At 58.6% G+C, this 16,105-nt stretch overlaps 3 protein-coding genes across 3 annotated transcripts in view; 1 reads left to right on the forward strand and 2 right to left on the reverse strand.

The window, feature by feature from the left end:
• The window catches only part of BTBD19 (BTB domain containing 19), a 7,820-nt gene extending 2,781 nt beyond the window's left edge, over positions 1-5,039 (reverse strand). Inside the window, 5 exon segments of the mRNA XM_030278878.4 lie at positions 154-213; positions 1,736-1,789; positions 2,218-2,455; positions 4,806-4,961; positions 4,963-5,039. Coding sequence (XP_030134738.2) covers positions 154-213; positions 1,736-1,789; positions 2,218-2,455; positions 4,806-4,961; positions 4,963-5,024 — 570 coding nt within the window. The 5' untranslated portion in view covers positions 5,025-5,039.
• Positions 5,040-6,322: 1,283 nt separating this feature from the next.
• On the forward strand, positions 6,323-7,897 carry DYNLT4 (dynein light chain Tctex-type 4). Its single transcript, XM_030278879.4, has 2 exons — positions 6,323-6,655; positions 6,996-7,897. The coding sequence occupies exon 2, from the start codon at positions 7,005-7,007 to the stop codon at positions 7,650-7,652; it is 648 nt and encodes a 215-aa protein (XP_030134739.2). The 5' UTR covers positions 6,323-6,655; positions 6,996-7,004; the 3' UTR covers positions 7,653-7,897.
• Positions 7,898-8,410: 513 nt separating this feature from the next.
• Positions 8,411-15,671, reverse strand: PLK3 (polo like kinase 3). Its single transcript, XM_030278880.4, has 15 exons — positions 15,404-15,671; positions 14,521-14,628; positions 14,318-14,434; positions 13,774-13,903; positions 13,600-13,687; positions 12,967-13,062; positions 12,113-12,308; positions 11,633-11,759; positions 11,129-11,238; positions 10,933-11,050; positions 10,745-10,828; positions 10,381-10,543; positions 10,152-10,281; positions 9,837-9,947; positions 8,411-9,452 (listed from the first exon to the last, which is right to left on the reverse strand). Exons 1-15 carry the CDS (start codon positions 15,563-15,565, stop codon positions 9,258-9,260), a joined length of 1,935 nt encoding a protein of 644 aa, XP_030134740.2. The 5' UTR covers positions 15,566-15,671; the 3' UTR covers positions 8,411-9,257.
• Positions 15,672-16,105: the final 434 nt, after the last annotated feature.

Raw genomic sequence — 16,105 nt, forward strand, 5'->3', positions numbered from 1 at the left:
GCAGCCATGGTACAACCCCAATGGTCTGGGAGTTGGCAGGGCAACTGCTGGGCCAGGACTGAGTGTCCAGAACAGAAGGGTCAAGTCTGTTCCTGCCCCGAAATTGTACAGATTATTTTTAAGACTTTATGACCCTACTGGTGTCACTCTTACCTGCAGGGCCTCGCAGACCTGCTCCACACTCAGCGTGTCCTTGATGAACTTGACACAGAGCTGTAAGGCAGACAGGGAGAGGGTGGGCAGAGCTGGGGACACAACCCTGCCATCCCCCCACACAACTCTCAGCATCCCCTGAGCCCCAGCACATGGAATGTGGGGCAGAGGCATCTCCAGTCTCCCAGGATTTCATAAGCAATGGCTTATGCTTATTTTGTAAGCAATGGCCTGTAGGATGAAGTCTTGCAGTGTGGATATGGGCAGCCAGCTTGGCCACTGATGGAGCCAGGGACCAAGATTGATGTGACCAAACTCAGCCAATTTGATCGCCCCAGGTGGGTCCCTTAATCCTGTCTACAGATGCCATCCATGTTCTGCCATAGGGCACAATCCTGGTGCCAGCTGAAGTGCACTGCTGGCTTCAGCTGCGCCCCAGTCCTGCCTGCCAGCTGTGCTCTGGGACCAGCATCTCCAGCTACATCCTCTACATGGATGATGCAGGTGGAATGCAGCCAGACCAGCATGTTTATCAGTGAGTGGGACGTCTCTCTCTTGCTTATCTCAGCTGCCTACCAGAGTCCCTGGGAAACCCAAGGGGATGTGACATGCAGGGAGGAGCTGTCAGCTGGGGCAGAAGGGCCCTGAGTCATTGGCAGGAGGGATATGAGGTCACCCTGCAGCTGGGCACATTGACATGGTTTCACCAGCTGTCCTTGACCAGCCCCTTTCCCTCCCACCCCTCCCCTATGCAGGTCATCCCCCTCAGGAGGCATTTGCTGGGTAGTGAGATGTGACTCATGATAGGAGCACCAGGTCCCCCTTTTCTGCTACACTCCTTATATCCCTTCCCTTCCCAGACAGCTGTTTGACAGCTCTCTGCCACATCTGGGCTTTGGCTGATCTTGTTTCCACAGGTCCCATTCCACCACTGGCAGACAGGAGCCCACGATTCCTCAGTTCCTGAGGTACTTTCCCAGTGCAGTGGGGAGGGAGGGGAAGTCTGGGTGTGAGATGTCGGGTCACGCGTTCAGCCAGGCTGTAATTCAGGAATCAGGTGATGACGTGGCCTGGCCACCCTCCCCAGCATTGAGCTGCTTCAGCTCCCCAGCCCCTCCTTGTTCAGCTCGCACCCCTCCTCTTTGCTCCCTGCTGCCTTCCCAAAACCTTCCCACCCAAAGCAGCATTGCCTTGGCAGCACCACAGCTGAGGTGCTGACTGCTGCCAAGGATCAGGGCTCTCTTTAACTGCATCATCCTGTCAGATGACGGGGCAGCACGTGCTGGCAAAGTCATAGGGGCTTTCCTTCTGACCTTTGCTGTGCAGGAGATGTGAAACTCTATGTCATTCTCTATGATTTCTCGGGATTCCCCTGTGGGATTCCCCGCTGCTGCACCCACTCAAGGGGAATCCCACTGGAGAGACTTTCTAGGATCCAGAAACAGGGCCAAGCCTGCATGATGCTCCACAGTGCTTTCCTCAGAGGCACCTCCAGCTACCAGCCATGCAGGGACCATCTTGGGGTGCTGCCAAGCCTGGGAACACTCAGGGACCACTGCCCTCAGCCCAAACAGCACTGTACCTTGCACAGGTCCTGCAAGCCATACTCCACCGATGAGGTCAGCACCTCCAGTGCCTGCAGGCAAGAGGGACCTTGTGATCATCAGCGTGGGGGGCCATGGACAGGCACAGCAGGGTAAAGGGCACAGCAGGGTAAAGGGCAGGTGTGCTCCAGCTTCCACGGGAGCTCCACGTGGGAGTGGGGCATGGGAGATAAAGCTGCTGCATGGAGAAAAATTTAGGTTTCCTGCTGTGGTATCCCCATTCTCACCATCCAGGATATGTACAGCCAGAGGTCCCAAGACTGGGACAAGGTGCTGTGGACACCCCACTGTGCTGGGTTGAGACCCCACACATTCATTACCCTGTTAGCCAGCCAGAGAGCATCACACAGACCATCTCCTCCAACTCTGGCACACCAAGACTTGCAAAGCACCCCCTTCCCTGCATCCCCTTCTTGTCCCTCCCATGTCCATGGTCCCCACCAGCCCCATCCCGACTCACTATGTGGCTGTTGAGGGTGACACTGTTGGTGTAGAGGAACTCAATGACGGCCAAGAAGACCTCAGGCTGCACGTTGCCCAGGATGAAAGGGCCCTGGGGTTGGATGCTGCTGGAGGAGTCCTGGCTGCCCACTGGTGCCTGGCTGAGCATCCCACGGAACACCTGGCAGCGGCACGCCAGCACACAGCGGTGCGCAAACACCTTCTGCTGCTCCTGGCCCACCACGAACATCACATCGCTGCGGGGGAGAGGGGACCGTGAGGGACACGGTGCCTGGAATGCAAGGGCACAGCCTTCCCTGGGCTGGCACGGGGCACACAGGAAGGGCCCTGCTGAGGGCCTGGCACAGCAGGGCAGTACCCTGTACTTTTAACCCAGGGGTTTGTCCCAACAGGGGAACAGAGGGGACCTTGTTGGTGGCTCTTTCCAGCCATTTGAATGCTGAAGGCAAGGTGAGCATGACAGATCCTCTGGAAAGCATGGAGAGCCCTGGGTGCTGGCACCGAGCAGGGCAGAGAAAGGCCAAGGACAGCTAGAGAAAGTGACGTTCTCTTTTGGCATAGCAGAGCCAAGGAAAGCATCACTGTCATCAGGATCAGCCTCCTTGACTCATGGGAACTGACTCATCGTCTCAGGGATGTGAAGTCTCTGGCATAGCTGCCAGCAGGGCTGGCACTGGCGCAACAGGACAGCTTGTGGCATACACTAAAGCACAGGGACCATCCTGTTGCCCTGATTCCCTATAACCCTCCCCTCCCCAAAATGTTTCCCCAGCTCCATGGCCCCATGAAAGCGGGGCCAGATCAGGGAAAAAGAAGCAGGCAAAGGACATGGAGTCTCCAGCCTGAGCACATCTGTGGCTACAGCCCATCTATCCCGTTTTTCCTTTCTCCATCCCAGCAGGCCAATGAGCAGAAGACATGCCACCCAAACTCTCACTGCCATGAGGACATGCACAAATCCATGACCTGATCCTCAGAGTGTCCTACAGGGAAGTGTATGTGACCACCCGGAGGAAGGACACCTGGGTCATCCCAAATGTCTATCAGGAAATACACAGCTGGGCAGGATGGCTGCTGTGAGCAGAGCCCAGCAGGTCCTCCATGACTGCTCCTGCAAAGGGGATCATGATAAACTGTTCTGTGATTGAGGTCCACAGGCCAAGAGGAGCTAGGAGAATGCAGGATGCAGGCTGTGAGATGTGGAATGCCAGCTATGATGATGGCATGCAAGGTCTGGGATGAAGGACACAGGCTGCAGGATGGGTGCAAACTGAAGATTGTAGGATGTGGGATGCAGAACAAAGGTTACAGAGTGCAGGCTGTGAGGTACAGGCTACAGGAGAAAGGATGCAGGATGTGGGATGAAATAGATGGATGCAGAGCACAGATTTCAGGTTGCAGGATGCAGAGTGCAGGATGCTGGATAAGAGGTATGGGTTGAAAGATGTGAGCAGCAGGATGTAGGCTGAGAATAACCAGGCACTGTCAGCCACTCCTCTACTTCCTGGTGCTGTGGCTGGGGAGTTTTCACTGGGATTTCTCTTCTGGGTGGCCAAAAATTTCAGCAGGAATGGGGATTTCCTTAGATAGCTCTGGTATTCCTTAGATAGGCTGGCCAGACCTCAGCAGGAAGTGGGTGAAGAGGACCACAGCCAGGCAGGACATACCATGTGGGTGAGGGAAGCCAAAGCAGCATCTCCATCTCTGCTCTGGCAAGAGGTGGCAGGAATGCCACACCCTGTGAGGAGGGATGCCAGGCTGTCACATGCCCTCTGGGGATAAAACACCAGTAAAGCCAGGTGGGAGAGGAACTGAGCAAGTAAGAAAGCTGCCCCTAGGGAGCTCAATGTACCCCCATTCCCAGCAAGGGCAAGAGCCTAAGCACAGGATTTATCCTGGGATTACGGCCCTGTTGTCACCATGCCTGGGGACAGAGGGGGTCTGGGCACTCCTGAGAACTTTCCCTCCTCCTGAGAGATGATGGCTGTGCAGGGTGGGCTATAGCCGGGCAGCCCGGGACTCCTGCTGGCATGCGGGTGTGCGGGGAGCGCTGCACAAGCCACGGCGGCCCCACCAGCTGCCCGCAGCTCCCCGAAGTGCCCGCGGGCCCCAACCGCCGCCGCTGCGAGGGCTCGGGGCTGGGAAACAGCACGGAGGGCTCGGGGCTGGGAAACAGCACGGAGGGCTCGGGAAAACAGCGCGGAGGGCTCGGGGGTGCGGGAAAACAGCACGGAGGGCTCGGGGCTGGGGAAAAGCGCGGAGGGCTCGGGGCTGGGGAAACAGCACGGAGGGCTCGGGGCTGGGGGAAAACAGCACGGAGGGCTCGGGAAAACAGCACGGAGGGCTCGGGGCTGCGGGGAAACAGCACGGAGGGCTCGGGAAAACAGCACGGAGGGCGCGGGGCTGTGGGGAAACAGCGCGGAGGGCTCGGGGCTGGGGAAACAGCACGGAGGGCTCGGGGGTGTGGGGAAACAGCACGGAGGGCTCGGGGCTGGGGAAACAGCGCGGAGGGCTCGGGGGTGTGGGGAAACAGCGAGGAGCAGCTTCGGCGGGGCTGGGGGGAGGCGGCGCGCCCCGGGCCCTCACCTGAACTGGGGGTTGTTGACCAGGGTGCGCAGGGCAGCGCTGAAGGCGGCCGCGTCGCCCTGCAGCCGCGCCGAGCAGGGCCCGGCCATGGGCGGCCTGAGGGAGCGGCGGAAGGAGGCGCGGGCGGGCCGGGGGATGGCGGGAGGGAGCGCGGAACTGCCCGGAGGCCGGGAGCCGCGGGGAGGGAGCCAGGGAGCTGCGTCGGACGGCACGGCCCATTGCTGGGGGAACCTGGCAGGCAGCGACGGGACAATGAGGCGTGAAGCACGGCCTCGCTGCCGAGGCGGCTCCGTGCCTGGCTTGCGCCTCGCAGCGAGTGGAATTCCTTGCCGAGTTTCATGGCTCCGGCACGCCTGGCACAGGGACTTTGCGGCCCAAGCTGGTGGCTTTGCTGCGGAGCAAAGAGATAAGGTGAAGAGACGCAGCCAGCTGAGATTTTGGAAAAGGCAGCACATGCACAGCCCCATGGAAAGCCCTTGGGCATGGCTGAGTCCCCAGCAGCAGCACCGGAGCTGGGCAGGGAGATTTGTCCCCTGACATGGGGGAAACCTTCTCTCCTGCGATGCTCCAGGCCAGAGCCCTGCAGCTCTCATGTCTGCTTAGGGTACAGGTGCTTGCAGGTAGAAAAAAAGCATCACCAGCCTCATAGAAAGGCTTGGGTGGGAAGGGACCATCTAGCTCCAACCCGCCTGCCATGGGCAGGGATGCCACCCGTAGATCAGCCCACTAGAGCAACCTGCTCACCTAAGCCCAAACCGAGTCCTGTGACATTCTCCAACCCTTGGCTGGCCCCAGGCAGCGCAAGGAGGGGACTGTCCACAGAAGGATCCACCCTTGCTTGTCAGTGGTGTGAAGGAGAGGCAGGAATGGGGCTCGGAGCTGAGGCAGCACCCAAGGGAATGGGGTCTAGCTGGCAGTGTGCTTGGCAGCACTAGTCAGAGGCAGGCTATAAATACCTCCGACCGGAGATAGAAACACAAAAGCTGTCTCCACTTTCCTCAAATAGCTCAGCAGCCAGGCCAGACAAAGGCACATTGATGGAACAGCTGTGTCGTACCAGCTGGGCTGGGCTCCACTGGCAGAGAGAAACTCCAGCCAGGGTCAGGAGCCCCCAGGGACCTGCTCACCCCACAGGCATTACAGCAGCAGAGTCCCTGGCATGTGCCAGGGCTGTGCTCCATGCAGTCCCTGGAAGTGTTCAAGGCTGGGTTGGATAGGGCTCTGAGCAATCTGCTCTAGGGGTGGCACCCCTGCCCACTGCAGGTAATTTGGAACTAGATGATCTCTAAGGTCCTTTCCAACACAACTCACTATGTGGTTATATGATTGAATGGTGTCCACCCATGCACACTCTCCCTTGGTGCAGTGGGGCATAAGTAGCCTAAGGATGCAAATGTCTGACAAAATCAATCTGTTGGAGGGCTCAGCCCCATTGCAGCCCATGGTCAGGGCACAAAGTAGGGATTACAGTTGATACTCTCCACCCCCTGCTCTTCTCTTGCACATCTAACACCAGCTTACATTTTTTAGGGCTGGCAGGGAGCTGAGATTGGAGGGCACACACCTGGAATAACCACATCCCTGTGCTGACACAGCTGAAAATGCAGAGAGGGCAGGAGTGAAGGGGAACAGGGCTATCCAGGGACCAGGAAACAAGGAGTTACAGAAGCCATGCCCCAGAACAGCCCTGGAGACCTACAGTGTTGCGTAGCAACACTTCACCTTCCAGGAGCACAACAGGTTTGGCCCTGCTCACAGCAACTTGCAAGATAAAGTTTGGTCCAGGGCAGTGACATCCACCAGAGACAATTCCCCTGGTTTACTCTGCAAGGACAGGAGTGGAACTTAGGGTAAGTGTGGGATCAGATGCAGACCAGAACACTGGGGAAAGAGTCACTCACCTGTGCCAGGGGAAGGGCTGGGGATGAGAGAGCAGAGGGTTGTGTGGACCATGCATTACTGCACTGGATCAGCCCCAGCTGGCTGGGTCTGATGGGAATGGAGGCACTGGAGAAGGGAAGACAGCTGCCATGGATCTCCCAGCCCCTCTGCATGTTATCTCACAAAGATTCACATGCCAGAAGGCATGGGATTTGCAGAGGGCAGGGAGAAGTGAGGCAGAGAGGCAGGGGAATGGAGAGGCTACAAGACACCTGCCTCACCTAACACTCAGGTACATCTCCTTTGCAGGCCACCCCTATGGCTGAGCAGCCTGTCCCAGAGGCAGCCCTGCTAGCCCAGGTGCTGGCTGCAGCCAACTCTGAAGCCCCTTCATTCCGCACTACACGCCGTGGGTCCCAGCCCGCAGCCCGGGGCACTGAGGACAGCAAACCACCCGCGCTGCTCTCCCGCCGCAACTCCATCCTCAGCCGCCGCAGCTCATTCGGGATGGTCCCGGGGAGCAGGCGTCCCTCCCTTGGCCCCGGGATGCTCCACAGCCGTGTTAGCTTCTCTGGGCTCCCAATTTTCCAACCCATCCTCAAGACCCGTCTTGAAAACACTTACAGAATGGGACCAGACAAAGGCTGCAAGTTTAACGCAGAGCGGGTGCAGCGGGTGCTGGAGGGGACCCTGGCCCGTGCCTTGGGGACCAGTGTATACAGTCCCCAGGGCAATGCCCCACTAGCCCAGAGCCTGACTGAGCTGCTGCAGAACCAGGCCAAGGAGGTGGTGCCACCCCGCTACAAGCTGGTCTGCCACGTGGTGCTGGGCCAGCAGGGCCAGCAGAGCCTCTTGGTGGCCAGCCGGGGACTATGGGACCCTGAGACTGACAGCTTTGCCTCTGCCACCTTCTCCAACACCTCCCTCTTTGCTGTGGCCACAGTGTATGGGCTCTACTTCGAGTAGCACATGCCTCTCTGTCCACCCAGTCTTGTAGAGCTGTAGGGAAAGAGCAGCTGAAATAAAGATCTTTCATCCAGCTGTGTGCCATACCTGGAGTCTTGGGCCAAGGAGCAAGATATGGATGCTCACTCCAGCCTCAGCTCACACCCACACTGCAGTTCCCAGTACTACGGTTTAGAGACCGGGGCAGCAGCAAACACAACAAAAGGCTGGATTTCCCTGGAACAGGCAACTGCCCAAGGCTGTTGGAGCAGCCCAGGCTGCTTCCCACAGCCCAAGCTGCTCCCAGGCAGATTGATTACACAGATCACCTTCAAAGCAAGCTCACAGAGCTCTTTCCTGGCTTCATGCCCAGCTCATATCCCATCACACGAAATGTCAATGCAAGGGCTCAGGCAACCCCTCCACCACCTGGGTCACAGCTCCTGCCTTCTGCAGCTCAGCAGAATCAGGAGAGCAGCTGGGTTGGGTCCAAGTACAGAAAAGACTGGGAATGCATTTGGCAGCAGCAAGGAGAACTTGAGGCAGCTCCAAGGCTCTACCAGCATAAGCAAGAGCTAACTGTGCCCTTTGTGCCAGTCCCATGAAAGGCAGTGGAGGTACCACAAGGGCTCCTCATGGCCATCCTGCCTCCCTGACCTTATTGCCCAGCAGCAATCAGTGGCAAGAAGGGTCATCCCCAACAGGCAGAAGCAGCTCAGGAGCAAGAATGATGCTGAAGCCCTTTTGTGACTCTAGCTTCAAATAAGGCAGACATAGTTTGCCCTTACACAAGTTTTTATTGAGGAGACTCAGGGAGAGGGGAACTGCACATGGACAGACCAACAGGAAAATAAATAATTCCATATAAATAAGATACATAAATAGTCCCACATGGCAGAGACTGCCTTGAAATAAGAAACAACCCTGGGTCCCAACAAAATGAGGGCTTCTCCAGGCAAGTCCTCAGATCCCATCCCCCACCCTTTATCAAACCTCAGGTTGTACCAGACAATTCACAAATTGAGAAGAGACTGGGCACAGCTGGGCCCAGCACAACTCCCTCCTTAGTGTAACAGTTGTGGAGTGGCACACACCAGCCCAGAGAGCCCCTGGCAGGGCAGACAGCACCCTTCACCCCTGCCCATTCCTGGGAAAGGGTTTTCCTATCCCACAGCACCTGAAGTTTGAGATCAAAACTGTGCCAGCCATGTCCAGGCCATGCAGAAGGTCTGTGCAACTGATGCATCAGCTGGGACAGGGGAGCCTGAGCCTCCACCACAGGTAGTTGTTGCCAGCCCTAAACAAGGCTCAGCCAGCCCCAAACCCAGCTACAGGACACTCATCCACCACCACCTCCCTGTAACACCCCAGTCCATTCCATCAAGACCAACACCACCAGAGCAGGAGCTGCCAGTGGGAAGACAGCGATTGCCCAGAGCCAGGGAGCAGCAAGCATATCCAGACCTGCTGCTGTAACCACATCCACATGTCTTAGTCCAGAGTCCAGCTGAGCACCAGGATACACGGTGCTCAGGGGGATAGCCAGCACCACATCATCCCTCCCATCCCATGGGAGGGCAGGGGGTAACCTCAAAGTCCAGACAGGGTCCCCCCCAAGGTCCCAGGCTAGGCCTCAGCCCATTCTTGGAGAAGCTTGAGGATGTATCTGAGGCGGTGGTGGAGCTCAGGAGAGCAGCCCAGCTCCTGGATGCTGCACAGCTTGTAAGTGTAAGAGTTGCGCTCCCGGTTGATGTAGGTGACAAGGCAGGAGTGGTCAGGCTTGCTAATGATCACCTTGGTGTGGTCGTTGTAGAAATTCACCTAGGAGACAGGTTGGGCTTGGTTTAAGCCATGCTTCCCACAGCATGTTGGGAGCCAGGATGAAGCCACATTTCCTGCCTCAACCCGTTCCTCCTCCCCAACCTGCCCGGGAGCATCCTTGCCCATGCCCCATGGCAGGAATGAGCCAGCCCTAGCACAGGGGCAGACAGAAGCATCCAGCTGAAGTGCTACGTCTCTCCATGGGCTGGGGAAGCTGCAACCAGCAGCTCCAGGCACTGGAGCAACATCCTGCACCCACAGCTGTTTTCACAGCTGGATTTTCCATTTGGGCTGTGGCAGACGAGCTCCAACACAGACCAGAAGACCCCTATCTGGCCCCCTCTTCACAAGGGTCTGGGCATCTCCACTGTGCCCCACACATACCTGGAGGGTGCCACTGCTGAAGAGCATGAGCAAGGCTTGGTCAGTCTTCACCCATTGCAGGAGGAGCAGGGCTGGCTGTCCAAGGTCATCTATGCTGGGCAGGTCACCTCCCTTTGAGAGAAGGGTCTGCATAAGACACTGGTCCCACACATGCGAGCACTTCCACCAGTGCACACAACAAAGCTGGGTACCCCCTCAGTGGAGTCCCCCCTCCCAGGGCACAGCCCTGTGTGTCCACCTGGCCACAGCTGCAAGCAGGGAGTCCAGCCAGCTCAAGTGGTGTGGTCAAGCCATAACCCAATGTCCAGCACTCACCTTCATGAGATGCTGCTCCATGTAGGACGCAAAGTAGCGCAAGACACTCATCTGTCCCTGCAGCTGCTCGGGGATGGCAGACACAGAGAACACCAGGTGTTTGCTGTTGGTTGGGTTGTAATGTACAGTCCTGGAGGGAGCAGAGCACAAGTTTTGGGGATGGTACAGACTCCCCTTCCCACCCAAGGGGCTCTCCTAGAGACAGATCAGCCCCATTCCCACCGCTCACCTGTGGTTGGGGGAAAGCGTCATGTGCGTGCCATTGTTGAAGAGGACCCCAATGCTGCGGTTGGAGAGCTGGTAGCCAAAGCCATACTTGTTGGAATAATCCACCCACTTGCTCACCCAGACAAAGTGCTCATGGCGGGCCAGGGAAGCTGGGTTTTTCTCCGCTGTTGGAGAAGAGAGCAGGTGAGCAGTGCAGCCAGCCAGCCCCTGTCCATCTCACCTGCCCAGAGGGAACAGATCCCTACAGCAGACTCTGGCACCATTTAGGGTGCTATTTGTACCCCGAGTAGCAGCCATGCCTTCATCCCACAGGGAAGGGGATGCACAGCCCCCTATCCCATCCCAGAGCAGTCCAACCAGTTTACCTGGAGGCATGGAGGAGAGGCAGGTCCGCAGGAGCCGGACAGCTGACTCAATGATGGCTGAGGCAGTGATGCAATCTTCAAAGGCTGTGGGGAGAAGATGACAGGCTGAGTCAGCTGGCCCCACTATCAGCCCAGGCATGACAGGAAGCTTGGGGCAGGCTGGGGTGGCTGGGACAGGTATTGCTCACCTTCACAGCTGCTGGCCATCGTTCCCCGGATGGAGGGAGATGCAGACTTGTGAGATGTCTCCTCCACCACAGTCTCCACGGGGCTGGAGCTGGCACTGCGGCATGATACAGGAGTGGCCTGTGGAGAGACCGGGCTTTATCAGGGTCTGCCTGCTCCGCCAAGCAAGGGCATGCATGGCCTCGGAGATGTTCTCACCTCATTCCCTTCCACAGTTTTATAGCTAATCTGCCGACAGATTGAGGTCTTCATCAGCCCAGTAACTAGCTTGGAGAGGTCATCCCTGTCCTCTGAAGAGCCTTTCCTGGCTGAGGAGAGAGCAAGAGATGAGTACACTGCTGAGCATAGAGGCTGGCAACATCCAGGCCACCCCTCCCAGTAGCTCAGCTCTCCCTTATCTGTTCCCATGCCCATGGAGGCAAGGAGGGTGTCAGACAGCTGCCTCCCACTTTCACTTCCCAGTTCTCATGCAACAAAGGACTTCCAGGAGGAACTGCCCCGTGGGTTGCGGCACAGTATCCGCTCTCCAGGCACACACCCATGCCAGGCCACCAGCACAAGAAAGGCAGGGGCACACCCAGCTGTGCTGTACCCAGGCATGGGGTCCAGAGAGATCCATCAGGAGGTCTCTCCTGAAAACAAGATCCACTTCTTCCTGAAGGAAGAGTCACCCAGAGGCTCCTTGGCAATGCACAAACTTACCCTTGGGTTTCTTCTTCCTGAAGAGTGTCTTGGTGACTTTAGCAAACAGAGTCTTTGCAGGATTTGGGGGACTCAACTCTGGAGCCATCACACAGCTGCTGGGAGGGAGTTTCTCAGGAGTGTAGCCCTGCAGAGAGGTCAAGAGAGGTTTGGTTTCCACAGGCCACATGCTCCAGGCAGGGCAGCTGCCCTGGGCTGACCACAGTCATTCACAGCCCTCCTGACAGCCAGCTTGTGTTTCCATCAAGCCTCAGAACCATGACTGGCATCAGCACAGGAAACAACCCCTTGCTATAGCAACAAGGCAGCAGAAGCACAGCAGATCCCTCAGTTCCTCTGTCTGGCATTTGGGCAGGACAGCAGCTGCTTCCTTTGAAGGACTGACACTTTGTACAGGACAAGGACAGCACCCTGCACAGCCCAAAAAAACCTCATCCCACCTGGTGAAGGGTCTCTTGACCCAGGCCCCCACCCATTCACCTTGAAGAACTCGTGGTCCAAAATCTCCTCAAGGGTGAGGCGGTCCTGGGGGTTGCGTCTGAGGATGCCAGTGATGAGGTGCTTGGCAGGCAGGGAGAGGAAGACAGGGAGGGTGTATTCCACTTGCTTGATACACCTGTAGGTCTCCTTGAGGTCAGAGGTCTCAAAGGGAGGGTTCCCACACAGCAGGGTGTACCTGGGAGGGAACATGCATGCCACTGTCAGTTCCCCACCAGGCTTGTGACTCAGCAGCACTTAAAGCAAGGAAGTTATTGGCATTTGGCTGGCCACACCTGGCTGAGAACAGCACTTCCAGCCCCGATAGCCACGCTCACATCCGGCCATGCTTCCTCCTAGCAACTGTTAGAGCAACAGGCAAGGAGCCTTGAGGAAGGACAAAGAGCTGGCAGGCAAAGGCCACCCACTGCTCCCACCCATCAGGGTGGAAAATGGAGCAGGCAGCAGCCGGGTGAGGGGCTGGATGTGCCGAAACAGCGATCGCTCCCTGAGCAAACAGCGCGGCAGCCACAGATTTTCCGTTGTTTATCAGGTTCACAGTGCGGTCAAGCCTGCTTTGAACAGGAGCCAAGTGCGGCATGAGCACACCCACCCCATGCAGGTCCTGCCTGCACAGTCCCCACACAGCATCCCAGGATGGCTACAGGCAGCACCTGCTCCACAGTAAGGCTGAGCAGGATCCAGCCAGTTGCTCCCCTCCCCCTGCCTCTCAGCAACCGCAGCAGAGCCACAAGGCACGGCACACGAAAACTTCCTCATTGTGCTGCCCACAGAGCTGCTGCCCCCAGCCCAGGCTGGGTGCCTGGACCCCTCCCCACCCAGCAGCACAGACTTACATGACACAGCCCAGAGACCACACGTCCGACTCTGGCCCATGGCCCTGTCTCAGCAGCACTTCTGGGGCCAGGTAGTTGGGGGTCCCACATATTGTCCTGTGGGGCAGAGCACCAGATCAGTGCATGCTCTTCATCCCCTCACAGACAGCCTCCCCCTAGCCCTGGGATTTAGCTTACAGCCTTGTCCTCCCCCCACTCCATTTTGCTCTTTGTGGCCCCCTCTCCATCTATAAGGAGGCCCATAAAGACTCTCTCCTCTCCAGCTCACGGAGGTCAGCAGCAGCTGCTCTTGGGGAGCTGTTGGGAAGAGCCTGTCCCAGAGCTGAGGAGGAACAGAGCCTTTGTGTCCCAGCCTGTGCAGCCGGCACGGCAGCCAGGCAGGCACAATAGCAGTAGTCAACACATTGTTCTCCCCGACGGCTGCAAGCTCATTCCTGGAGGAGCCACAAAGCCCCCAGCCCCCTCGCTTTGCCTGCAGCTGGAGCAGGAATTGCTCCCTCACCCCAGGAAGGGGCCCTAAGGCTGCTTCTCCCAAGACCAGGAGGGACCCCTTGCCCCTCCACTCTCCTGGGAAGCCACAGGAAGAAGAGTGAAACCCTGGAGGATTCTGAATAAGGAAAACCTCAAACGTACTTTTTCTTCTGGTCAGAGACATCCTGGCAAGCAGCCAGCCCAAAGTCCCCCACTTTCAGCTCCATGTTTTCATTGATGAAGAAGTTGCCTGCAAGTCAAGGGCGATGCGTCACCACAAGTCCCTTGGGGCAGCTTGCTCCCCACACAACACCACGTGCCAACCACAGCACTCACCAAGCTTGAGGTCTCTGTGCAGGATGCCCTTGAGGTGAAGGTATTTCAAGCCTGAGATGATCTGTTTGAGGTAATAGCGCACTTCAGGCTCCAGCAGAGTATGGCGGGCCTTCCAGATGTGGGCCAGGGACTGCAAAGGGAGAGAAGACAGTTTGTGATGCAGGAAGGGAGAACAGACAGCCCTGCTGACTAGGCACAGGGTAGGCAGGGTCAAAGCCAGTTCTTCCAGAAGTTGCACATTCACAAATAATCCTTCTTTCACAGCCATGACCTCAGCTGACTCCCCACATGAGGTTGAGGCTGCTTGTCAGAGCCATGGGAACCTCTGGACTTATGGTGGCCACACCATGAGCAGGCAGTCCAAGAAAGACAGAGAGCTGCTGGAGTGCCCAGTGCCGTGCAAAACCACTCTGCTTAGGGGGAGCTCAGAGGGTGTGACAGCTCAGGAGAAGGGGACTGCTAACAAACACCTCTGTAAGGCCTGCTCCAACCAGCTATGGCTGTCTAGGAGATCCTTTGACAAGGAGGCCACAGCAGCACTGACCTTCCTACTGCAGTGCTCCAGGAAGATGTAGATGCTCTCTGAGTCCTCAAAGTAGTGGGAGAACTTGACAATGTGCTTATGGTGCAAGTCCCGATGTAGCTCGATCTCATTGGTGATCTGAGAGAGAGCAGCAGTGTCAGGTGAGCACAGGTGAGCTGCTGCCCCCCAGCAGCCCAGCACCCCACCAGCTGCATGGCACCCACCTTCTCCCGCTGGTGAGGTTTAGCCACCCTGCTGTGCGGGATGACCTTCACGGCATAGGTTTTGTTGCTGGAGAGGTCTGTCATTTCATAGCATCGTGCAAACCCACCCTGCAAGGGAAGAGGTGGTTACGGATGGGTGAGAGACAGCTCCTCACCCCTGCCTGCTTACAAGCCTCCTCCTCCTCCTCCCTTCCCTGGCAGCGTCACACGCTCCCTCCTGCTGCGTCGCCCACTAAGATCTGAACTATGATGCTCTCAACCAGGCATTTTCTTTACCCATTTCTTGTAAAACCTCCAGGGCATTTTCCCTCCCACTACGGCCGGACTTTGCATCTTTCCACATGATAGATCAACCTGGAAAGTCCTGCGCAGGGCAGGAAGCCCGGGGACCGGAGGCCATCGCAAGGCAGCCCCATGGAGACAGGTTTTTCCTGCCGTGATGTCACCCTCCAATCTGCACACTCAGCCGCTGAGCCCACTCGGGCCGGGCTGGGAACCGGCATCCTCCTCCTACACACGCTGCTGTCAGCCGGAGGAAAAGTTGCGCGCGGCGGAGCGGTGCGAGCCGGCACCCCTGGGAACCGGGGCACCCACCGGCCCACGCACACCCCGCGGGGCGCCCCGAAACCGATGCGGCTCCGATAGCCGCCAAGGCACGCAGCCAGCCGGGGTGATTCACGGCTTCCAGCGCTGCTGCGGGCCCGCCGGGCGAGGCGGGGAGGGTGGGGGCGGCGGGCGGCAGCCGAGGGGCTGCACCCAGCCCCGGGCGGCCCGGGCTGGGGGGGTCGAGCAGGCGCGCAGCCCCCGCCCCTCCCCTCGTCCCCACCGGCTCACCCCGCCGTTCCCCGCGACGGCCCAGCCCCCCTTTCCCCATTGCCGGTACCTTTCCCAGCAGGCGGCCCTTGCAGTAGGAGCGGCCGGAGACCGGGTCGGTGATGATGCGGGTGGTCTCGGCCGCGCGGGGCGGGGGCGCCGGGGCGGGCGCGGGCCGCGCCGGGAGGGCGGCGGCGGCGGGGAAAGGCGGGAAGAGGCCGGCGGAGTCCATGGCGGCGCGGGAGGACGGGAGGGTACCGGGGCTCGGCCGGGGCTCCGCCGCGCCCCGCGCACGTGGCCCCGCCGGCGCGCGCCGCCGCTGCCGCCCCGGGAATCCCGCCGCCTTTATCAGGGGCCGCGGTGACGTCACCGGCGGAGCTCCGCCCCCGGGCGGCCCCGTGCCGCCCTTAAAGGGGCCGCAGCACCGGGGAGGGATTCCGGGAATGTGCAGGGGGCATCCCGCTGCCAGCTGTGACACCGTCAGCGGCTCGCTACCTCCGCTGCGCACACCGGGATGTCCCCCAGTAGCTGCATCCCCCTCCTACAGACGGGGACAGCGACAACCTCCCTTGACTCGGGTTTCTCCTACGGTCACACTGAGACCCCGCAGACGCGCAGAGCTTCGTCCCCTGTCTCCCAGGACATACACAGCCCCCTCCCCTGCACATCTGTAAATACACACACACACACAAAACACCTACTCGCAGGGTGTTTCCCCTCACAGGTGTGTCACACGCCCAGCTGCGGTCCTCACACCTCCTTCCCATGGAAA

This window comes from Taeniopygia guttata, chromosome 8, assembly GCF_048771995.1.
Source record: "Taeniopygia guttata chromosome 8, bTaeGut7.mat, whole genome shotgun sequence".
Classification (NCBI taxonomy): Eukaryota; Metazoa; Chordata; class Aves; order Passeriformes; family Estrildidae; genus Taeniopygia; species Taeniopygia guttata.